We start from the raw sequence: 25,511 nt of genomic DNA on the forward strand, positions 1-25,511 counted from the left end.
GATCAAATCCAGAATCCAAGAATTGAAGGAAAACAATAAGGCGACGCTACACACTTCCATATCACTTTGGAAATTAAAATTAGCTTAGGGAACCGTTCGTAACAAAGCAGCATTCTGCAAGACATACAAACCTACCCCAAAGGAATGCATAGCAAAGTCTGATATTCCATGTCGGAGAAGAAAGTCATTATCTGCCGGCACATTCCTCATTCTATATGCAGGAGATATATATGACCAGTTTAGCAGTAAAAAAAATACAGGCAAGACAAAAATGATACTTACGTTGCATGGAATTTTACTTTTGCAAAATTCTTTCACAGAGAAGATATTTTGCATTTTAAGTGATCAATCGGTGAATGGGATCACTGACTTCTATTTTTAATCTATAATAATTTCTTAATCTATTCATTAGTATCTCTATATTTCTTAACCTCACTTTATTAATTTCATTAATCTCCATATATTCATTCATTCATTCATTCACTTATTCATTCACTCACTCATCTCAAGCACTGAGTGTCCAGTACTATACACAGCATTAATATATTAGGAGGGAGGGAGAGAAGTACAAGAATGTGATGCTGGGGAGAAAATTAGTAGTATATAATATACAGTTATTCATTAGCTATTTCTTTCCCTGTTTCTGTCTCTTGTACCTTTTGCTTTTCAGTAAAGAAGTTTCTGAAAGCACTGCTGATATTTCTCATATAATTTCCCCGTTACAGTAACTTTCACATATTTCATCCTTGTACTGAGATAACAGAGATAATGAGTTATGGCTAAAACTAAGTAGCCTCATAAAGATATAATTCAAATCCTATCAAATCTTGTCTAGGTATATAAATGGAATATGTACCATTCACTGAATGGAGTTTGAAATGGAGAATAGACACAGGATATTTATGACAATTTCATGAATACATGAGAGGCAGGGAAAGTGATTCAACTAAGAATTACCTGGGTGGGGATCTGTGTAATCCACAGTGTATCCTTCAAGCTGCATTAATTCTTGTGGTTCAGACTTTTTTTCTCTATAACTGCACATAGCAAAGGTGTATTGGCTAACCTGCATGAGAAAAAAAGTTTACATATTGGTTACATTAATTTTTTTTTTTTTTTTTGCGGCACGCGGGCCTCTCACTGCTGTGGCCTCTCCCGTTGCGGAGCACAGGCTCCGGACGCGCAGGCTCAGCGGCCATGGCTCACGGGCCCAGCCTTTCCGCGGCGTGTGGGATCTTCCCGGACCGGGGCACGAACCTGTATCCCCTGCATCGGCAGGCAGACTCTCAACCACTGTGCCACCAGGGAAGCCCCTACATTAAATTTATCTTCTAGTTTTTTCTTTATCAGAAGACTCTTTGACCAAAAAAACCCCCAAACATATGATCTGCATATAAATTATTAAATGTTCACATTTTTTAAACCTTGCTCAGAGATTAAGCACCTTTCATTTATCAGCTTGCAGTTAGGCCTTTCATGCCTATGACCCAGCATTTCCCAGTTTGATGACCTGCTGGCCAAGATTCCATGAGCTATTTATTAACAGAAGAGCCATAAAAAAAATAGTTGTGTTAAAAATAAGTTTGGGACCATAAAACTTCTAGAGGGAGACATAAGCAGAACACTCTGACATAAACTGCAGCGATATTTTTTTTGATCTGTTTCCTAAAGCAAAGGAAATAAAAGCAAAAATAAACAAATGGGCCTTAATTAAACATAAGCTTTTGCACAGCAAAGGAAACCATCTACAAAATGAAAAGACAACCTACTGAATAGGAGAAAATATTTGCAAATGATATGACCGATAAGGGATTAATATCCAACATAAAAACAGCTCATACAACTCCATATCAAGAAAACCAAACCGCCTGATTAAAAAAGTGGGGAGAACACTTGAATAGACATTTTTCCAAAGAGGACATGCAGAGAGCCAACAGGCACGTGACCAGATGCTCAACATCGTTAATCATTAGGGAACTGCAAATCAAAACCTCAGTGAGGTATCACTTCACACCTGTCAGAATGGCTATCTTCAAAAAGACCACAAACAAAAATGTTGGAGAGGATGCAGAGAAAACGGAACCCTTGTGCACTGCTGGTGGGAATGTAAATTGGTGCAGCCACTGTGGAGAACAGTATGGAGGTTCCTCAAAAAACTAAAAATAGAACAACCATATGACCCAGCAATTCTACTCCTGGGTATATATCTGAAAAAAAAAAAAAACCCCACACAAAAACCCACTAATTCAAAAAGATACATGCACCCCAATGCTCCTAGCAGCATTATTCACAATTGTCAAGGTATGGAAGCAACCTAAGGGTCCAAAAAGAGATGAACAGACAAAGAAGATGTGGTTTATATACACAACAGAATACCACTCAGCCATAAAAAAGAATGAAAATTTGCCATTTGCAGCAATATGGATGGACTTGGAGGGCATTATGCTAAGTGAAATAAGGCAGAGAAGGACAAACACTGTATGATATAATTTACATGTGGAATCTAAAAAATACAACAAACTAATGAATATAACAAAAAAAGCAGCCGTCTCACAGATACAGAGAACAAACTAGTGGTTACCAGTGAGGAGAGAGAAGGGGGGAGGGGGAGGGGATTAAGAGGTACAAACTACTATGCATAAAATAAGCTACAAGGTTATATTGTATAACACAGGAAGATAGTCAATATTTTATAATAACTATAAATGGAGTATAACCTTTATAAACTGTAAATCACTATATTGTACACCTGTAACTTACATAATATTGTACATCAACTACACTTCAATTAAAAAAAAGGTTGGGAATCATCAGGTTAAATAAAGACAAACAGGCTTCTTTTACTGCAGGTTCTTTACGGCCTTTAATATGCTAATACACATTGTGAATCTCCAAGAATGAGACATATTATGAGCATTCTCAAACATACAATCATGGAACCACATTTTCAAGCACACGTATTTCAAGACTTAACCAAAGTAAGAAAGATCTTAATAAGTGTTGGAAATTTATTGGGCCACATAGCCAACCCCACAGGAAGGTCCAGGGTGGAGTTAAGGTTTTAGGCAGCCAGGGACTCAACATGGCCAAGGTCTGCTGTCTCTCTGCTCTGCTTCTCTTGAGGAACTGGCTTCATGTTCTTACCCTGAAGTCTCACCGGGCTAGAACCATAGCTGCCAACAGCTCCGCAGCCACCTCTGATTGCCTCAGCTTAGGTGTAAGGCCGTATGTGGACCATTCACTGTGGCCAAGGGGCAAAAGTACCACTGTTAGCCCAGTCTGGGTCTGTGGCAAAGACTACTGAATGCTACAATGGGCAGGCTCTTAGAAGTTCCCCCAAAGCAGTGGGGGGGAGGTGCTGCTCCGAGCAGGAGAAAAAGATGTCTGGTGGATTGATACCTAATTGCAAAATTTCCTACAACACAGGTTTCCAGGGAAGACACTTTGCTTAATGAGAGTTCCCTTTCCCACTTTTGAACAGAAATTAAAACTAAGGAAACATAAGCACACCTTTCAGTAGATGAAGATTACTTAAAGAGGACTGAAAAAGGAACTAATTAGGAAAGAAAAAAAATAGATTACATGAACTAACACTAAAATTAAGAACGTCTCCTCATTAAAGGATACCCTGAAGAAAGTAAAACGGTGTATGCAAAGTATATATTCAACAAAGAACTAATATCAATGTGGGGTGATTTGTAGATAAGAGCAAAAACTGAGGTTACTTGGAGAAGAGGAAATTCTGCCTCAAGACTGCAGCATTAACTCCTGCCTGAGTTTCTAGCCTGCTGGCCTTTCTGGAGAACCCTGACTGATACCAAAAGACTTATGATGGATTATGAACACTTGATCCAGCCAATTTCCTTCCAGGAACTTACCCAAGGAAACAAATGGACAAATACTCAAAGATGCATGTGCAGTGTGTTCACGGCAGCATTGCGTATGAGAAAAAACTGGAAAAACCAACAGTGGTTTGATTAAATACATTATGGTATAACCATACAGGAGTATAATGCCACACAGCCACTGAAAGAAATATGACGGGTTTTTTTTTTCTGGACATGAAACTATTTCTAAGATATAACATGAAGAGCGGATTTAAAAAATGTAGAGTGTGCTTTTTTTGGTAAACACTCTATATACATATGAATAGAAGGCTGTATACTGAAACTATAAATAGTGATTATTATTAGATAGTACAATTATAGGTCATTTAAAGTTACTTTTTTCAGTGTTTAAAGTTTTTTTTCAAAGAATATTAATTACTTTATAATGAGACTTTTTCTATTTTGGGAAAAAAAACCAAAGCCTTGTTTGGGAACAGCGAGTCCAATAACTTGAGACACTTGCAGTTCTTACTACTCTTAGACTTCCTTTTCTTTTTGCTTTCCGTATCTTATAGATGGCCAATGAATCCACTTTCTCACCTGCATATGCCTAAGGCTTACAGATGAAACCCACTGGCTCCCATCGGAGCTTCAGTTTCTTTGTGTAAAAAGGTATGACTGTGGGTGTTTCTTTAGGGGGTGTTGGTAAGTGGTAAACTGTAACATTATACTTCCATTATTTATTCTGAAAAGCAACTCACTCTCTTACTTAACTTAGTCCAAAATCCCACCATTCTTCCATAAAGTGATTTAACATAGTGTTAGCTTAAAAATATTATGAAATATTTCAAGCGTAAAAAACATGATAATATATTAACATGTATATACCCCCCATTCAGCTTTGTTCAATCATAACTTCTTGTGTGTGTGTATATATATATATATATATATATATATATATATATATATATATATATATGCTTTAAGCCCCCACCTCCAACCCCTCCGGACAGAAAAAGTTAATGCCTACATATTATACCTACTCAAACCCATTTCCTTTTCTCTCTCCCCAGAGGTAATCATTATGCTGAATTTTGTGTTTATTATTTCCACTCATGCTTTAAAACTTTTATTTTACATGTAAGTTCTTGTAGGTTCCTGGACCTAGTTCCAACCTGTGTGTGGGGAGAGGGTGAGGGGTGGTTTCTATACCACCACCAAACAATGCTCTGGACAGCAGCTGGTTTTCCTACAACTTAACTCAATTGTGATACTATCTGCCAGGAGATAGCATCAGATTCCACAGGTGAAGGGTTCAGTCTGAAAAGCTTGCCCTCCCACTCCCCCTACTTGAGATGCCAGTTGCAAGCCTAGATTGTTTACCTGTGCTCTGGTCAACCGGTTACAGACTGGAGGCTCCCATGACCCCCTCCTGTACTTCAGAGGCCAGTTGCAAGTCCAAGTTGTCACCGGTACTTCTGACCAAATGGCTACAGATCAGAGGTTCCCAGTATTGCCCCACACACCCCCTCGGGTTCAATTAATTTGCTAGAGAGACTGATAAAACTCAAGAAACCCATTTACTTACTAGATCACAGGCTTATTATAAAAGAATATAACTCAGGAAATGCCAGATGGAAGAGATGCATGGGGCGAGGTATGGAGAAACAGTGAGGAGTGTCCATGCTCTCTCCCAGCACTCCATTCTCCCCAGATCTCCATGTGTTCACCAACCTGGAAGCTCTCTTGAACGCCCTCCTTTTGGGTTTGGGTTTTTGAAGCTTCATTACATCGACATGATTGATTAAATCACTGATCACTGGAGATTTATTCAACCACCAACCCCTCTGCCTGCCCCAGAGGTCAGGGTGGGTGGGACTGAAAGTTCCAGCCCTCTAATCCTGTGGTTGTTTCTCCTGACAACCAGCCTAAGGTGCTTCCCAAAGTCACTGCATCAACATAACACCTTTATCACTCTCATTACTTAGGAAACTCTCAGGGTTTTAGAAGCTCTGTGTTAGAATGGGAATGATGGCCAAATATCTATTTCTTTTGCTTTTAACTCATCTCCTAAGTGTAGAAAACTGAGTGCTTTGCTTCTTTCACCAGCTCCCATCTTATAAAGCAGTGCTCATTATATGCTAATTCTACCTTATTTTAGTCATAAATAAGGTAATACTTAATTATACTTAAGTATACTAAGTACACTTAATACTTAGTATTAAGTAATACTAAATATTACTGTACTAATACTATTATTAATATACTAATATTAACATTTAGTCAGAAAATATTCATTATCAAATATGTTATCTTACCTAGTCAATATTTATTTGCCCTTGTCCTTTTCTTTTTTTAATTTTTATTTATTTATTTTGGCTGCGTTGGGTCTTTGTTGCTGTCTGTGGGCTTTCTCTAGTTGCAGCGAGCAGGGGCTACTCTTGTTGCGGAGCACGGGCTCTAGGCACGTGGGCTCAGTAGTTGTGGCACACGGGCTTAGTTGCTCCGCGGCGTGTGGGATCTTCCTGGACCAGGGAAGGAATCTGTGTCCCCTGCATTGGCAGGCAGATTCTTATCCACTGCTCCACTAGGGAGGCCCTCGCCCTTGTCTTTACCCATATTTTTTTTGTGACCATTATTTCTTGAATTACACTCCATCATTCTGAGTTCAGTTTCCTTCTTCCTTCCTTTTAGCAAAAGCTGAGTCAGTTTTTCTTTTTCTTTTAAAATGTCTTTAATTCTCCCTTACTTATTAATGATGGTTTAGTTGATTATATATAGTATTTTAGGCTAGTAATCTTTCAGCACTTTGAAGATACTACCCCATTGTCAGAAGGCTTATATATCTAAGTTGAAAAGTCTGATGGAAATCCAGTTGTGGTTCCCTTGTAGTTAATCTGCCTTTTCTCTCTGGTTTCTCTTAAATGTTCTCTTTATCTCTGTTGTCCTGCAGTTGCACTGCAAAATTTCTACTTTTATATTTATCGTAGTTAGTACTTGTTGTATTTCTTATATCTGATAATGCATGACTTGTATCAATTTTAGAATCTTGTTCAGTATTTTTTCAAAGGTTGCATCTGTCCCATTTTTCCTGTATACTGCCTTTTCTTCCAATTCTATCAGAAGTATCTTGAAACTGTAGATTCTTTCCTCCACATCTTTTAACCTCTTTACATGTTTCATGTTTCTGCATTTCTGTATGCTGAATTCTGAGTTATTTCTTCAGATTATAACTAATACGCTATCATTAATTACATCACTAACTTTCTCTTCAGATGTGTCTAACCTACTGTTTAACATGTCCAGTAAGGGTGTAATTTCAATGACTGCTTTACATTTTTAGTTAGTAGTTGTGCATAGTCCCTTTCCAAACCTGCTTGTTTATTATTTCATAGTGTTACGTTCTTTTCTGTTGTTGTTTTGTTCTTTTCTTATACTTCTGAACCCACTTATAAGTTTCAATGCCTTAAATACAATTATTTTATAGTTTATATATGTGATATTTCTATTACTGAAATTCTTGGGGGTGCAAATAGTTTATTATTCTATAATTTTAAATTACGAGCTCATATCCAGCACAGTTTTATCTGTAGATCTCTTATAAAGCCTAGGTTAAGGGATCATTTCTCTAAAAAAAAAAAATTTTTTTTTAATGCCAGATGCCGCAGATGTATCACCAATCCAGAAGTACTTTTTTATGTTAATTTCTTAACTTGGATGTTTCCCTTATATTTGGAGAAATAAATTAGAACTTCAAAACTTTCTAAGTCAAGGCTAACAGTTACATTCTCAGGCATCTATTTTACTCCACATTCCAAACCTAAGGCCAAACAGAAATTTACCAGCCTGAGGGCAGGCTTTTTCTAGTCTACCATTTCCCTGAAATCTAACTCTTTTAAGTTCTTTAGGAGAAAGTCTCTGTTCCAAATCCCCACTTTGAGAATGCCTCAGGGTATGTTTTCTTTCTCTTGGAGTGAACAATAAAATCCCTAGCCCCTGACAGACCAACATCAATATCCCTTGTCCCATACCCCAGCCCCAGGACAGCCACAACGTCAACTCACAAGCTTCACTATTTGGTCCCTGAGGTTTTCCTTTCTTCTTACAGTTACGTATGTAAAAAGATGTGTATTATATCATATTTCTAGATGTTTGCCATAAAATAATTCTTAGCATTATTTTTATGACTAGCCAACACCACCAATTTAAACCCTTTGGCTAACTCTCGATTCTAATTTTGTTTTATGGAGTTTCTGAATAGTAGGTCTAAGTTTTATATGCATGAGAGAGACTATACGTGTCTTTTTCACCACATTCCAGGAAAAAAAAAAATCTATGATGGATAGTATATAAAACCAAACATATGTTCAAATTTGTCTTATAATTAAAACATAATTATTAGACACCAGAGACTATTCCAAAGTCATCATTTTGTGATCAATTATTAACAAAATAGAACTATTTATTAAGCAAATCATTCATGTTTTCCATTTCATTCTTTTGGAGAGTCTTCAAAACCTGACTAAAAGAAAGTCTCCTGACAAATCACCACAGGAACAATCTGGAACCCGCTGGGAGAGAGGTCTGCCTTCCTTGCAAGGGTTAGCAACAATCTCCAGTAATTACTAGCTGGAGTGCAAGCAACCACTGCATCTGCTACTCCAGACAGGCTCTCCGGCAAGACTCGCCCACTTCTATGCATTTCTTCACCTGAACTGCCGAGCAGGAAAATATCACCTTCGCCTTTAAAACCCCACTTTCCATGTATTTCTTTATCTAGTAAAACCCTACTCCCCCTTCCAAGACCCTGACAAACGTGTCCCCTTTACCTTTCTAACTGCATTTCCTGTGTGTTGTTCCCTGTTTTTGCCTCACTGGCTCCTACACTGTCTGGCATATAGTCCCTGCCTTTTAATTTCTCCACGAAATCCAACTTATTTCAGTTTGATAAATATTCTATGAAGCCACATTTGAAAATGTATTCTATCTGAAAGTACAAATCACATACTTATCTTGTTAAAAAAAAATACTACTAATAATCCAGCAGCCCAAATTACCCAACGTGTACTCAAATGGATCCTCCACTACTTGGCATACTAATGATATTTGCTTTTTTGAATGTCGAACACTCCACTTAAAATGTTCAGGAAATAATAAACATGAGGCCAAATTCATTCCTTCATCTAAAGAGCCTGTCTTGAGTACCCATTATGTGATGGGCACACCTGTGAGGGCCACGGGGACCCAGATCGTACTCCTTCAGGATACACAGCTGTGATGTGACCACAGTCATGAGGTCATCAAAATGCTAAGAAAATGCAGGAAAAACAAAGTGAAACAACAGATAATATAGCAAAAAATAATATGGGAAACAACTAGTTAGGGAGTGACTATTCATATTAAAAAGAAATTCTTAACCTTCTCAAAAATAAGTGGTTCATAAAAGTAAAGAGATCTGTCTATATTTTATGTATTTCTACTTAGAGAAAAAAACAAGGCCAAAATAATGAAATGTAAACTGAAAACTGATCAGAAAAAAACAGTAAGCAGTTTTAAAATTGTAGTGGAACATCATAAAATGTATAATTTCATTCAAAATCCCAGATCTTACTCACATATATCAGATACACATTATATAATAATACATGGGATTGTACTTCTCAACATTATAGATTTACTTTTTTTAAAAAATTAATTAATTTTTTGGCTGAGTTGGGACTTCGTTGCTGTGCGTGGGCTTCAGTAGTTGTGGCATGCAGGCTTAGTAGTTGTGGCGCATGGGCTTACTTGCTCTGCAGCATGTGGGATCTTCCCGGACCAGGGCTCAAACCCGTGACCCCTGCATTGGCAGGCGGATTCTTAACCACTGCACCACCAGGGTGCAACACTTTTTGATAGTATTGTCCTAACATTCTACAAGGTATTTACTTAATCAGTAAAAATTCACCAATGGAATAAAATATTGTTACATTTGCTAGAATTACAGATTTCAATCATGTGGTGAGGATTTTTAATACTTTGGAAACTAGAGGCTGTGATACCTAGAGGACTCAAGTCTCACTAAGTGACAAATAGTTACTCTCAGAGCTAAACGTCACTGAAAAGAAAACATATGATTATCCTCTGAAACATACTGGTATTGAGGAATGAGGGTTATGGATCCCCGAGGTTGTGACCTCAACTTGAGAGTTCATGGATGTGGAAACTGACTTTCCTGAGGTCACCCAGAAGGAGGTGGTCATCTTGAGTGTAGAACACAAGTCTCCTCAATCCAGTAAGTACTCCTTACGATATACCACATTCTAATTCACATTCTGAAACTTAAAAACTGTATTCCCAAATAACAAGCCAATTGCCCCTTAATTTCTGGCAAAGTTACTATTTAAGAGAGCTATAAGGTATTTAGTTAGGTATCTGTAAGAAACTATAATCAAAGACTACTAAGGGTAGGGGAGAGAAAGAAAAGTGAGTTGAACAGCAAGCAAGTTGAGGCATTTCTCTCAGGTACATATTCAATAAATCACCATCATTTGTTTTATAGTACTGTTAACTATATCTTTAAACAATATAAAATTATAATCCTTTCATATATTTAATACTTCTCTTGAATTTTAATTGGTCTGAATTTAATACTGTCATCCTACTTTCTCTGTGTTTTGGCCTTTTGTTTGTGGTGTATCTCACACACGGATTTTGGTTTTTATCCCACTCCAAGAATGTTACTAGGTCCATTTAACTCATTTATACTAAAAATTCATATATATACGTATATATCACTGTCTTCTGTAATATGGCTACTACAATTTCCTTGGCATCCTATTTTTAATCTATACTAGTTACTTTAAAAGTTTTCAAAGACATCATTGACCCTATCTTTTCTCTATTTATTGAAAGACAAATCATTTTTTACTGTGTCTTATAGAACTTGAAAAATGTAGCTTACTTTTATCGCTCCATTCATTAACTTTCACAAAATCTGGAGTTTAGTTTTCACATATTGTTATTATTACTTAGTTACTTCATATACCTATAACGTATTTTAGGAATCATCTTTCACGTTTTTGAGTCAAAATATTTTATAACAGTAATTTAGATTTAGCTATTTCTTATCATTATGCTCTTTTAATCTTTTATATTTTAAGTTTGATATTTCTGAGATACCACACTCATTCACCTTTCAAATATCAGGAACTCCACTTTAAATATTTTCAGGAAGGTGAATTGTATCTTTTCTGAATCTCCACCCATACTATAATATTTTCTAGTGCTTTTATTCATGAACAACTTCTTGGATGTATACTACTCTCAAGTCACACAATTTCCCATCAAATTACATATACTGTAGATATACTCTATTTCCCATCAAATAGAGTATATCTACAGTATATCTCTGTAGATACACTCTATTAAGTTCAGTAGTTGAGTGTTAAGGAAATACGAGGCAACATACACATCTTTTTTTTTTTTTTTTCTTTTTTTTCGGTACGCGGGCCTCTCACTGTTGTTGCCTCTCCCGTTGCGGAGCACAGGCTCAACGGCCATGGCTCACGGGCCAAGCCTATCTGCGGCATGTGGGATCTTCCCAGACCAGGGCACGAACCCGTGTCCCCTGCATCGGCAGGCGGACTCTCAACCACTGTGCCACCAGGGAAGCCCTGTACACATTTTTAACTGCAGAGAAGTGTGATAGAGTGATAAAAAAAATTTTGATGCATAATACTTATTTCCTAAGAATAAAATTCTGTTGGGGAACAGTCATAGAAATAAGAATTCAAGGAGAAAAAGCTAATAATATACAATTTGCAATGGTTACAGGTGCATATAAAATCACAACAGCATGTAAATTCTATTGAGCATTTTTACGATTAATGGTTTTATTTTAGAATCTGCATCTGTTGCAACTATTTAAATTTATGATAAAAAGTTTACAGTGATCTATAGTTGTAAAAAATTTAATTTAAGGGACATACTAGGAAAACAGTTTGAAGACTGATGTGACTGCTCCTGCCTAACTGGTCTTTTTTTAGGAAGACACATCTGGTCCTTCCTTGATACCTTTTAGAACTGTGAGAATTAGTCTTTCATTCCTTACTAGTCAGAATGGTAAGTAACGGGCTGTAGTTTCATGTACATCTACAATTTTTATTATCTTCTTCCATGTTCTTATGGGTCGTTTTTCCCCTGTTATTCATTCATTCATTCAACAAATACTTACTGAATAACTACAGTGTATTTTTCTAGGCCTTGAGGATACAACAATGTCCCCAGCATCAGAATCAGAAAAAAAAAATTAGAAAAATAAAATCAATCTCACATAGTGAGGTGGAGAAGACTGAATTACAAATAAACAAGGAGATACCTACAACAATTTTGGGTGGTGAATTGCTTTGAAGAAAAATAAAGCAGAGCAAAGAGTATGTCATTGAAGGGAGTCTATTTTTGATAATGTGGCCAGAAAAGGGCTCTCTGAAGACAATCGTATTTCAATATTGGAAGCATTTCAATCCGAAGTGAAGGGGGATAAGCCAGGCTTAACAAATGAGTCTGCCATTTCAAATCCAAGTCCAAGTTTCATATCCCCCTCACTTGCTTAACCTTATTCTTTCCAACTTATCTTTGACAAGACTCTGGACAAATTACTTTAAGCCCTGTATAGTTCAGTTTGATTTTCTGTAAAACAGAGACAACAATGACTCATGTTATAAAGGGCTTTGAGAGAACTGGAGATACTGACATAGAGCACCTAGCACAATGCTTGCCTGTTATGCAGTGGTCTCCCAATAAATCAAATCCAACTGTCAGGGAACCATCAACCTTCTCTCTATGCTTTTGTGTCTTCCTAGAGTCATTTCACTGTGGGTTAGAGATGCAGTTTGTTCTGCAACAGGTGTGAAGATACCTGACTGACTTGGGGATTGACCCGACTTGGGGGCTGTATGCTTCCATGCTGGGAATGACTAAGGACTGTTGACTTTCACGCCTCAGCCTTCTGCTTTCCAGCCTCACTTGGTTCTCTCCCCCTTTAACTTTCTATTCCTCCCCAGTCTCAAGCGTTGTTTCTTTCCATTAAGCAGACAGTGACTATGTTACTGAAGATACCTGTTGAATGAATATGTAAATGAACAAGAAACTGAGGGAGAAGAAAAATTGGAGATGCTTTTAAATGTAGTTTTAGATATTAGTCCCTCCATTTCTAATGGACATTATCTTGAATACATATTTCAATGTATAAAAAAATTATTCTCTTAAAACAATAAAGATTAATCTCTAAAGCTCTTTATATAAATCATGTTCGTGTTGTCACACATGAAACAATCCAGAATTAATATGCATAACGCACCTAAAGTGCTAAAAATGTGCTTGCTATTTAAGATCTAGCCTTAAAAACTACCCGCCAAAAGGCTACTTGTTTTTTTCAGTCAGTGTAAAACGTTTACATCAACGTTGCTCTTTTCTTTATATAACCTGAAGTACAGGTTCAGTTGCTGTTTTCTGCTTTACGTATTGTATTTCTAGCTACCTTTAAATAATACAATTATCTCTTAACATGATGGATATGTTTAAGTACCAATTTCAAAATCTTTAGAGATACCAAGAAAAAAACCCAAAGCCAAAAAAACCTCCAGCTTTAGAGAGATCGCCTACTTTTGAAAGTCATGGTAATTTAAATGGTATTAAATATGTATTATTTTGTACTTCTCTTAATATTTTGTTTACTCTAATATCTCAAGAGTCCCCTAACAGTCCTGGAGTCTATCACAGATAATTGGGCCCAGAGTTTTAATGAAGAGTACAGATGGAAGAGTAACAAAATACCAACGACCAACGAAGCTGTCACTGACAATTAGGAAATCGGACCCAGGAGACAACTGAAAAAAGTGCAGTTTGGCTTTCGAATACTCTGGCTCAGGAAGCAACTAACTACGAACACTATCCTTTTGACTCATTGGCTCCTGGTTCCGCTTCCATAAAATGACGCTGTGTTTTATGCGTTTGATTCCTCTAACGTCCCCAAGCACCTTCACTTTTGCCCATCTCTTTTGCAAGGTCATGCTAAATCACATTCCAGAGGCAAACCCTACAATGAACCTGTAGGATATATTCAAGTGAATCCTTCAGAATAGTGTCAACACCTTGTAGCTACTGGTTTGCTCGCCAGTCTCCAGAGTGAGGGTAAACTGGAGTTTGCACTCTGGAAAGTGGAACTGCACTCTGAACGAAAAGAACTGTCAGTATCAGTTGGCACTAACAGTTAATGTATGCTGCTGAAGGATAAGCTACAGGGGCCAGGGGTTTACCACGCTCCCCATGCTTCCAGCGAAGGCAGTCTTGCAGCCCCCACTCTGCTCCATCTTCGCATACCAGGGAGTTAGAAACAGGTGGTCTGACCTATTCTGATCTAGCATTTGTTTTCATGTATAAGCTTACTTATAAGCTTATATAGTATAATTGCAATGGAAAATCCATTCAGTGGAGAGACAGAGCAATGATAAACATTCAATATCCTTAACCCAATCCACTCTTAATAACTCCATAAAGAATGGATTTGTTGAGAATTGGGGGATATAAACAGACTTTAATCTGAGGACAGCGTTAAATCAGGTTTTGGCATCATTACCTCTGATGGGGCACCTGAGTTGCTGAGGTCCCACGAGGTACCTGCATCTGGTCTGGGAAACCTCCCATTTTATTTTCAATTGCCAACCTGTTTCACACCTGTCTGTGTCCACACGTGTAACCGCTAACGGTGCGTTCTCAGACACCACAGCATTCAGGTTTGCGTGCTATATTCCTACCGCAGGGATCACGTTAACAGCTGGCAGCTTAGCAACTGCCACCGTCTAATTTCAGGAAAGATTAAGGCTTAAAAATCCTTAGCTGGAAATGTTCTTGGCAGAGGCCAAAGGTGCTGCTAGAGTTATTTAAAAAAAAAAAAAAATCCCAGAGCTTAATTTAATCAAGGAAAATGAATATATCTTCAAGATCATGATGGATTTGAAGGAAATATATATTTACTGTCTTGACCAAATGGCATAAAAAAGATTTAGCAATCAGTGCATAAATTAGAAAGAGGAAAGGCAGTCTTTTTAAAACAATGCTCAGACCAATTCACATATACTCTTTTATTGAACAAATATTTCGGCAGTTTCTACTCACAGTAGATTATAAGAAAGACAAGGTCCTTATTTTCATGGAGCATATATTCTAGAAGGAGTAAAGAGATAATTAAAAAATAGATATATAAGGATGACAACTTTGATTAGAGAAAAATGCTCTGAAAAATATAAAACAGGGTAATGTGACAGGGAGTCACTGTAGATTGGGTGGGTAAAAAAGACCTATTTAAGGTGACATTTGACCTGATACCTAAGTGGGTAGGTAGAATGAGCCAGTCACAGAGGAAATATAAGCAGTAGAAAAAATGTTCAGAATTTCTTTAGATGCGTTTAGGGGTAGCCAAGCAACAACTGAGTGGAAGAAAGGTAGGGAGACTTAATTCAAAGGCATATTTGCATAGGAATCACACTTTAGAAATAAACTCATATTATCATATATTTGAGAGAGGGGGCTGGTGACTTGGAGGTGCTAAACTCCAGCTCTTGGCACTGCGATTAATTTGGGCGCAGGGCATTACAAGTCACGGTGCTGCTCAGACACAGGCAGGGACTCATCAAAGAGGAAGCTAGAGGCCACAATATGTACAATATATCGGACCTTCTCTAGGTTAGAGTCAGAGGTTATTCTAAGTGTAATGGGAAGTCATGGAGGGATTTAGACAGAAAATTGGCAAAATCTGAGTTACGCTTCAAATAGATTATTCTGGCAATGTGAAGAATAGATTGTAAAGAGAATGGTAGAAAGTAGAAGCAGAGAGAACAGCTGGGATTCTATTGTGAAAATCCATGTGAAGATAATAGTGGTTTCAACTAGAACAGGAGCAGAGAAGATGGAAAGAATTGAATGTAAGCAGGATACTGTTCTGGCCGTAGATAAAACAGTATTTTCTGACGGACATGGGGGCAATGAAAAAAGAGTCATCAAAGACGACACCAACGTTTTGGTTCAAGTATGCTCAAATATAAGTCAGTTTTTATGTTCCATATAGAGGTTTGAGAAGGAACCCAAATTAAAGGTGAGATATTCATTTATCTTACATTTACCAAGTCTTAATTATGTGGCAGGAACACTACACATGTATGTGTAAAGATATATATGCATACGAATGCATGCATATACATAAAGATATACACATACAGCATTTTAAAGTGGAGTCTTATAAAACAAAAAAATTAAGCCCATTAAAATTTAATTCAGATAAAGGATAATTGTCACAATATTGCACATTCCTCATTCATAGGGCCTTTGCTCTTTCATATAGATATGAGCTAGAAAAGAAGAGAAATAGACATTTCTTTGCAATCTAAACATGAAAATAACAACACAAATTTTAAGGGAACACAGGGTATATGCAAAAGAGGAATTTTTGCATTTGCGATCATATCCTGATCTGTATGAGATACTCCTTACCAAATTTGGCCCCACTCACACTCTACTTTCTTTTATAGTTTTAGCTCTTGAGACATAGGTAAATGATATTTTAGAACCATTTTGAAGAGTAAGTGCATTAGTTCGCTAATGCCCAAAGGTAAATTGTATAAATTAATATGGCCATTTTCTTGTTTTTGGTTCTTTTTTTTTTTTTGGCTATGGAAAACTCAATTATCACAAAGCAAAAGTTCTCTTAAAAATGAAACTTAAAAAAATTCTTTTCCTCTGAGATTTTGTTCCAAATAAGCTCCACAACCAAAAGAATTTTCGAGTTTCTTTCACACGTGCATTTTGAAAGATAATACATGCAACCTGACACATAATGACCATTAACTATAAAAAAGACAAATTAAAAAAAAAAGTTTTGGTGAGTATTTAAGCATTCATGAGTCAGCTAGAGCTTTATAAATCTTACTTCATATTATAGGTATCTATGCCTTTGGCCCAGCAATTTCATTTCTATAGGAATACTCCCAATACACCTAAAGATTATGCATATATATTGATTCCAGCATTATTTGTTGATTAAAAAAAAGGAACTTAAATGTCTCAAAAAGGGGAATTGTTACATAAATTATCTTAATCTACACTATGGGATCCAATCGTCCATTAAAAAGAATAAAAGAGATTTTAAAATACTGACATGGTAACTTTATGATATATTTTAAAAGAAGAAGTGGTACATATATACAATGGAATATTACTCAGCCATAAAAAAGAATGAAATTGGGTCATTTGTAGAGATGTGGATGGACATAGAGTCTGTCATACAAAGTGAAGTAAGTCAGAAAGAGAAAAACAAATATCATATATTAACACATATATGTGGAATCTAGAAAAATGGTACAGATGAACCTATTTGCAGGGCAGCAATAGAGAAGACGCAGACATAGAGAACGGATGTGTGGACACAGGGGATGAAGGGGGTGGTGGGACGAATTGGGAGATCAAGTTTGACATAAATACACTACTTTGTGTAAAACAGACAGCTAGTGGGAACTTGCAGTATAGCACAGGAAGCTCAGCTCAGTGCTCTGTGATGACCTAGATGGGTGGGATAGGGCGTGGGGTGGGATGGAGGGGATATATGTATACACATAACTGATTCACTTCATTGTACAGCACAAACTAACACAATACTGTAAAGCAATTATACTCCAGTAAAAAAATAGGAAGATCAAAACAATTCACAAATGTATCAACACATGGAATGGTTCCATTAGGGTTGGATTAGACTGAAACAAGTTTAAAAGGCCAAACTACTAGCAATGGTTATTTGGCTATTGGGGGGGAAGACTGGAATAAGGTGGCCGTGCTGGGAGGGGTGCTGAAGAGGGCCTTTCATTTGCTGCCATAAATACTTGTGTATGGTTTGGTTTTATCCTATACTGAGTATGTCTTGGGTTTGTACATTTTAAATCAGTTTAAAACATGAAGCCAGAGAGCCACTACCCTATGACTTTCTTGACTTGACAGAAGCATATTTATTCACTTTGCATTACTATAAGCAAACATCAGCTTATGTCCTAAGACTAAACCTAGACCATACAATTTCCTGCAGTTAGTGGCGTTCTCAGAACTGTGCCAGTAGCCTGCTGCAGTGCTTCTCCAGGTGTGCTGAATATTTCAGATATCAATAGGCTGGGGCAGCCACTTCTTTAAGCTTAGAGCAGATTTTGATGGCATGTCACTAACAGAGTGGTTCTCGTATGTCTGCAGCATGTAATGATCACTCAGGGGCATGGCTGACTGTTTATATCCTGTGCCAACTCAGCTGATGTGTAATTAACATTATGTCTTGATAGCCTGCTGTTTGCGGCAACTTCAAGTCATGATTCTGACACATCGACAACAAGCAGTGAACACTCTGATACAGGGCCAAAACAACATAGATGTCTATCTTCTTCAGTTTCCAGGCATGTCATACGGTAAGTGGCCTTCACAAGCATGGGACTCTTTATGCCATCAGTCACTGGCCATTTCTTTAAAGGAGTGACACTGTTTTCTACTTCGTGAAATGAATGATCCACAGTGATTATTCGTTTTTTCTGTTTGTCTTCAGATCAACTGTAGTTGTGTGCATTCATTTGATCATGGCACCGTGACAGAGGACATAAGAGCTTAGCCTCTAGAGACTGACAGAACTGGATTAATCACTTGACGCTACCACTTACTAACTGTATAATTCTGGGCAAATTATATAACCTCTTTGTACATCAATTTAATCTGTACAGTGGGGATAATACCTACCCTCAAATAAACCTTATTCTGAAGAGTAAAAGAGATAATGTAGTAAAAGTGCTCCCCATAAATGCCTGCCACATTTGCATAATAAATATTAGATTAAATATAGCAATAATTGTATTAATAGGTGAGTGATTCAGGAATTTTTATATTACCACAGAATATGCAATATCTGGGGGCATACAGTTTTTTGAATACGCATTAGCTGAATACAGAATTATGAAATAATTCAGTTTGGTTAAATCATAAATACAAGTATAGAATTTTAAAGCTACTGAATGGTTTATTATAATGAACTAAAACATATTAGTGTCATAAGTACTTTATGCCAATGATATCCTCCAAATGTAATACTAAAACACTGAATAAGCATAACAAACACATATAAGTTTAATACAAACACATGTAAGTTTTGGTAAGAGTTCAAACATATTCCTCAAAATCACTGTTCTTTCAGTTTGGCTTGAACCAAAATTTACCTTCATGAAAAACAAATGCAGCCTCTTAGACATGAAAGATCTAATTAATACTGTCACTATACTGGCTTCAGAATCTAAATGGGGTCCAAAACTAATCTTACTTAGAAGCTAAATAAACACCCCACATTGATAAGTAATTCATTTTCCCATTTTCAACTCTGATTTAAATGTTTATACAAGAGTCTTTGAAAAGTCTCTTCACCTCAACAGCTCTGCAAGTGTTCCCTTTGAACAATGACTTTGCAGCTGACCAAACCCGACTCTCAATCAATTTTTATGAGTACAAATTCTTGGGCTGATGGCTAGATCTCCAGCTATATCACTCATATAATACACACTCACAAGTGGTGATGAGATTCACATTATCACCAGAGCACCATTCTGACGATGGCGGCAGCAGACACAGCAGGGGTATACCGTCCTCTCTGAAAATGACTCCTTCACCTTTTAATAGTGCAGCCTGCAGGTATAGATCTACGAACTATTTGCCAATAGAATGAGAGCTATCTTTAAAAATACTGATAAAACTACCTGGCTCTTCCCAATGAGTCCTTCTTGCTCAATCTCCATACATACCCATCTTGATTTTGAAGTGGGTACATTCAATTTGTCTTCCCATTACATTTGGAATTGAAAGGAAGATTCAATTGTCTTTAAAACTTCAAAAAGTTGCCAGACTACTGGCGTGTAAATCTCAAAACACTTGGGCATGGGATTCTTTGTGTGAGTACACGTACTTACATATATTTGTGTAAAGATACAATGCTTAAATATGACTTCAAATTTTAAAATGATACCTCAGGTAGAATAAATCTGAATTCATGATAGTTTGGTGGTGTTTCTCCTAAATTTTAATTACGGGGTATAGAGGTTTACCTCCTTTGGTTTAAATTGAATTTTGCCTTTAAAATGTTAAACATATTTTTGTTACGTGGAGAACTTTCTAGCTCTCCAAAGACATGGTTAATGTTCCTAAAAGACATACCAATTAATGATCTCAAAAGTATTCAACTTCCTTCTTTCATTTCTAAACTCTCTTATGGGGTGATAAAGTATACGTGGTTGTTTTATAACTTGATTCTTGTGATCATATGCCAGAAAATAAGGTAAGAAGCAAAGGATTACCTTGAACTTTACCTGGCCAGAAGCATGAGGTGTCCATTTGACCTCTCAAAACTGATGTGCTAAGGCCTAGTTTTCATATTAAAACAGTCAGTATATAAGAAACTCTTTAGCCTACTGTCATTTCACTGGATCTCTATACAACAAACACTCTCTGATTCATTCTTTAAAAAAATAGTGAATATGATCCAGCAATCACATTCCTTGGCATTTACCCAAAGGAGCTGGAAAGTTATGTCTATACAAAAACCTGCACACAAACGTGTATAGCAGCTCAGTTCATAATTGCCAAAATTTGGAAGCAACCAAGATGTCCTTCAGCAGATGAATAAATAAACTGTGATTCATCCAGACAATGGAATATTATTTAGTGCTAAAAAGAAATGAGCTTTTGAGCTATGAAAAAACATGGAAAAATCTTAAATGCAAATTCGTAAGTGAAAGAAGCTAATCTGAAAAGGCTACAGGTTGCATGATTCCAACTCTATGACTTTCTGGAAATGGCAAAACTATGGTAAAAAGATCAAGGGTTGCCAAAGGTGGAGGGGAAGATGAATAGGCAGAACACAGAGGATTTTCAAGGCAGTGAAAATGCTTTGTATAATGTTACAATAATGAATAGTATGTTTGTCCAAATACACAGAGGTACAACACCAAAAGTGAACCCTAATAAAAACTACGGACTTTTGATGAAGATGATGTGTCAACGTAGGTTCATCCTTGGTAACAAATGTACCATTCTGGTGAGTGTTGTTGACAGTGGAGGAGGCTATGTCTGGGGACAGAGGATATATAGGAAATCTCTGTACCTTCCTTTAAATTTTGTTGTGAACCTAAACTGCTCTAAAAAAAAATATCGACTAAAAGGTATGATATGTTGAACATCTGTGGTTACTGGGTGACATTCTCATGTGCTCTCATACATATTTCCACCAGTTAAACTCTAGGCTTGCTAAGAGTCAGTAGGGTTTGCTTATTAGGCCAATAACATCAGCTATTGAACTTATGGGATGGGAACTTATGAGATTCTATGTAAATGAATGACATATGACTATGAAAAAGAAGCTGCACTTCCTACAAAAAATCAGTTGAATGCTTGGAAAGATTTGACAAAGACAAGTCACTAACACAAACTTGTCAAATTAGATGTGGGTGAGACATCTATAACTGGAGAAAGATCTGCACTCAAACTGCCTGGTAAATGCATTTCAATTCTTGTGCCAATGTCAAGAAATTAAACCTGGAAACCAAAGAAGATGGCTTATAGGTGTGGTTTTTGGAGGAGGATCACTGAGAACTCCCAACAGGGAGCCCTTTCTCAAAGCAAGTGCTTGGGGTTTATATCAAAAGATTGTCAGTGTGTGTGCGCACGCACATGTGTGTGCATCTCTTAGTAAACTCGTTGACCAAATATTGGTTCTATTTACATAAGAAAAAGTCACACTTTACCCAGGGGAAAAAAGCACTTTTGATGAAAAGGTTATACTTTTCGTGAAGTTACCACGCTACTATGGCACATCAATAAAATAATTTTATCCAGCAGTTGATAGATGGCTTTATTTCTGGAAGACAGCAAATAATTTTCTTTCCTTGGAATTTCACCATGTTAATCTGATCTGGGCTATTTAAACTACTTACGTGTGAATAGGAATTGATGAGATTTTACAGACTGTTTTGTGTTAAGGATCCCAAGAGAGCTTCTCTTTTCATATATATTCACTGGGAACAAAACAGCTTGGATTTATCATGAAATGGAATGACTATTACTCAAATTTATTCTTTAATGTAACTTTAACTAAATGAGTATATTCCATGAGCAAAGGTCATCCACGATTCAAAAACCAAACCAAAACAAAAAAGAGTCAACTGAAGTGTACATTCCAATATCCTGTCTACATTCAGAATACTATCACAAACAAATCTACCAGTCAAGGTAATTTAAAGACCTGTACATGTGAATAAGTGATATATATGGTACATTTTTATAAAAACGCATGTTTCTATGTATTAAGTTTTATCTATGAACTATGGAACAATGCAGTGACTCTCAAGGTATGCTCTTGGGATCCCGGAGCTCTTCAAGATCCTTTCAGGGACTTGGGAAGTCAAAACCATTTTTCTAACAATATTCAAACATCTTTGCCTGTTTCACACTTACTCTCTCAAGAGCGTATAGCGTAGTTTTCCAGAGGCTAAATTTCACCTGAGATTGCGACAGATTGAAGGCAGAAGCTGATGTGAAAATGCAGCTGCATTCTATTTTATTAAGCCAGAATATTAAAGAGGGGTACAAAAGCAAAAAGTAATGCCACTCATATCACTAAAATGTTTGGCCTGAAAAATAGTTATTTTAAATAAAAAGGTTATTTGCATTGGCATATAATGGGCTTACCAATTTTATTTTAAAATGAATTAAAACATTTTTTAAATTTCTCAGTTTTAATTTCTGATACAGTAAATATTGATAGATACAACCCACAGAAAACTTGAGAATGGCTTAGAGTGATTATGTGACAGGAAAAAAGTCTACTTACCTGAACAAGAACAAAGTAACGTTTTTTCCATCTTTTCCAAACCTTCTGTCCAAGGGCATACAGATATCTGGTAAGAAAAACAAGTAAAAGAATACTTTACATGAACGGTGTGGTTCCACGTAATCGTATTTCTTCCATAGGTATTCATTCTTGCAACGAGCCTGCTAAAGGCAAAGTTTAGTTCATTTGGAATCTGTGACAGCACGCAGCTTCTGTGTTACAAAATGACTGAGCCTGTTCTACGGCTTTTGAAAGGGAATTGATTTATGTGGCTTGTCAACTGTCAGTTCTTCCCACAAATTGAGCGAAGTTGGAGTTAGAAAGGATAATCAAAGAAGCAGTAGGAATTTTATTTCTTATACATATTTCTTAGGAGAGACAAAGGCTACGAATTGAGGCTACAGTACCAAATGTTTCAGCTCTCAGCTGACCGGGGCTGAGGAGTGTGGCCTCGCAGGCAGCTGGCTGCAGAGTCCAGAACCCATGGAGAAGGGTCGCTGTTCAGCTGAGTGTTCCCGAGATGTGCCTGCACCAATCTCAGTTTCCATTTCCTCAACTATCAAATGAAAGGACTGGATGTGATGATTTCTGAGGTCCCTGCCAGCTCCATAATTTGGAGATTTGCCTGACTTATGCAAGCTTCTTACTGCAAATTTTCCTAACTATGAAATTTAGATACTAATGAAGATGACACTGTATAATTTAACACAGTTTCAACCAAGGCTTTTGTTTAACTTTGCACTGCTATTAGTAACCTAAATTGAAATGATTCAAGTAGTCAATCACTGGAGAAGAGAACTTTTGTTCTTACTGAATATACAGATGTAAGCTTAAGTATCAAGGAGGAAAGAGAAGAAATTAAAAATTAATCAGGTATGAGTGTGTCATGGAGGGCTATTTAAAATTATACCACATACCTCCTACAAAAGTGGGAAACATTGTTAGAAGTTTAAAATATGACAAATAGAGAGCTAATTTTTAAATTAAAGTAAGACTTTTCAGTATTTTATCACAATCCCTTTTTCTAATGTGGAGGTTTAACACTGCTGAGGCTATTCAAACTAACTTAATTTATAAACAATTCTGAGTGATTTAAGAAAAGGACTATAGCTAATAGTTTGTTTAGGGGTTTAAAGTCTTCAGACTTTCTCTCAATTTTTAAAACTGAAAACTTAGCTTGAATTTTTAGTTTCTGTCTTATGCAAATAATTCTCTTTCGTAAAACACAACAAACATACTCTTTGCCCCCTTTTGAAAAAAATATGGGATATTAGCTAAGGTGTGCTGAAATGATGGGATTTCTTATTCACTGCTAGTGAAGTGTAACATAAGACCACCTTCCTGTAGGATAACATGGCAGTATATAGAAACGGTCTCCACCTCTTCATCATAGAATTAGGGAAATAATTAGGTACATACACAAAGATGTATGCTACATGGATACTTAGAACAGCGTTTTTTATATTATGGAAAAGGTGACAACTTAAATGTCCAACAGTAGGTGAATGTTTAATAAATGCTAGAAAATGCATAGAAATACTATGCCACTGAAAAAATATTTTTGATAAAATAACATAAAGAAAATTTCATTGCATAATATTATGGGAAAAGAGCAGATTCAAAACTATTGATACATAAATACTTAGTGATTTAAAATTTGTAAAAAAAATACAAAATAGATATTCCAAAATTTTAGTCATAGTGCCTTTGAGTGGTGGGATTATGGAAGATTTGAGTTGCCATCTTTATTCCCTGTGTTTCTAAATTTTCTGAATAAAAACATACAAACATGGGGTTACTAAAAGTCGACATAAATCCTAGGCTCTTGCCTAGAAAGCATCACCCCAAACTGCCCAAATTAATTATATATTTTCTTTCTCTCAGACACATCAGCTAGCTGAAGGGTTTGGCAAACTTCTATTTGGTTCTCACAATACCCTTGACGACCTATCGTCTGTGCTTGTGGATGTAATGCGAATGCATTTAGAGTCTATCAGAAATATCTACCGCTACTGTTCTCACCTGTTCACTATCTCCTCCTGAGGGCCCCTTGAAACCCTTTGCCCCATCTTTGCTCTAGCCTCTAATTTCTCTTCTATGGTGCCAGTGATAGGTGTTTAGTTGCTCTCTTTCTGTCTTCCCTATGTAATTTTCCTCTGCTGAAAGGCATACACCCAAGCTCCTATTACAGGGTTAACAGCAATGACCTCAGGAGCTATACACTGTGGACACGACAGATGCTCTCTGTACAAGTTCACTAGCAAGGAGTGCACCAAATAGCTGCTGAGGAGCCAAGAGGGCATCTGGAATAACCTCTGCCTGTGACCACAGGCTGGTTCTTCAACGTGTCTCACTTAGCATGCTGCTGGGCTACTAGGTCAGACATAAGTGAAAGTGAATAGGGATACACAAACCATCAACACCACAAGCAAGTGTAAGTCTTGCTGACAGTGAAGGTTCTGCATAAGGGATAATACTGTCATCTGCAACCTCATTAAAAATGATGCCTCACCACATTTGGAATGAAAAGGTATGGTTTCTGTGAAGACAGAAAGCAGAGGGGTGGGTGGATGTACACATGTATACTGAAAGATATTATTAGAATAAAAGACAATTCAAGACTGGAACCAAGGTAAGCATTTGAATGTTGGGCCTTGAGGTATTATGGACTATTGCACTAGAATTCAATAGAATATATACAGAAGAAGTCACAATTGATCAAACATTTCTAGAAAGGAATTGCTCATAAGAGTTTT

General features: G+C 36.8%; 1 protein-coding gene across 15 annotated transcripts in view; it reads right to left on the reverse strand.

Annotated features, from left to right (window-relative positions):
- The window catches only part of CADPS2 (calcium dependent secretion activator 2), a 485,983-nt gene that overhangs the window by 174,254 nt on the left and 286,218 nt on the right, over window positions 1-25,511 (reverse strand). For all 15 annotated transcript variants that reach the window (XR_012334053.1, XM_073809879.1, XM_073809876.1 and 12 more), the window contains 2 exons: window positions 22,756-22,822; window positions 958-1,066 (listed from right to left, as the gene is read on the reverse strand). Coding sequence is in view for 14 of the 15 variants with exons in the window: in XM_073809879.1 (XP_073665980.1) it covers window positions 958-1,066; window positions 22,756-22,822 (176 nt within the window). In the remaining variant the exon portion in view is untranslated. The remainder of the gene's footprint in view (window positions 1-957; window positions 1,067-22,755; window positions 22,823-25,511) is intronic.

This window comes from Tursiops truncatus, chromosome 9 (assembly GCF_011762595.2).
Source record: "Tursiops truncatus isolate mTurTru1 chromosome 9, mTurTru1.mat.Y, whole genome shotgun sequence".
Taxonomy (NCBI): domain Eukaryota; kingdom Metazoa; phylum Chordata; class Mammalia; order Artiodactyla; family Delphinidae; genus Tursiops; species Tursiops truncatus.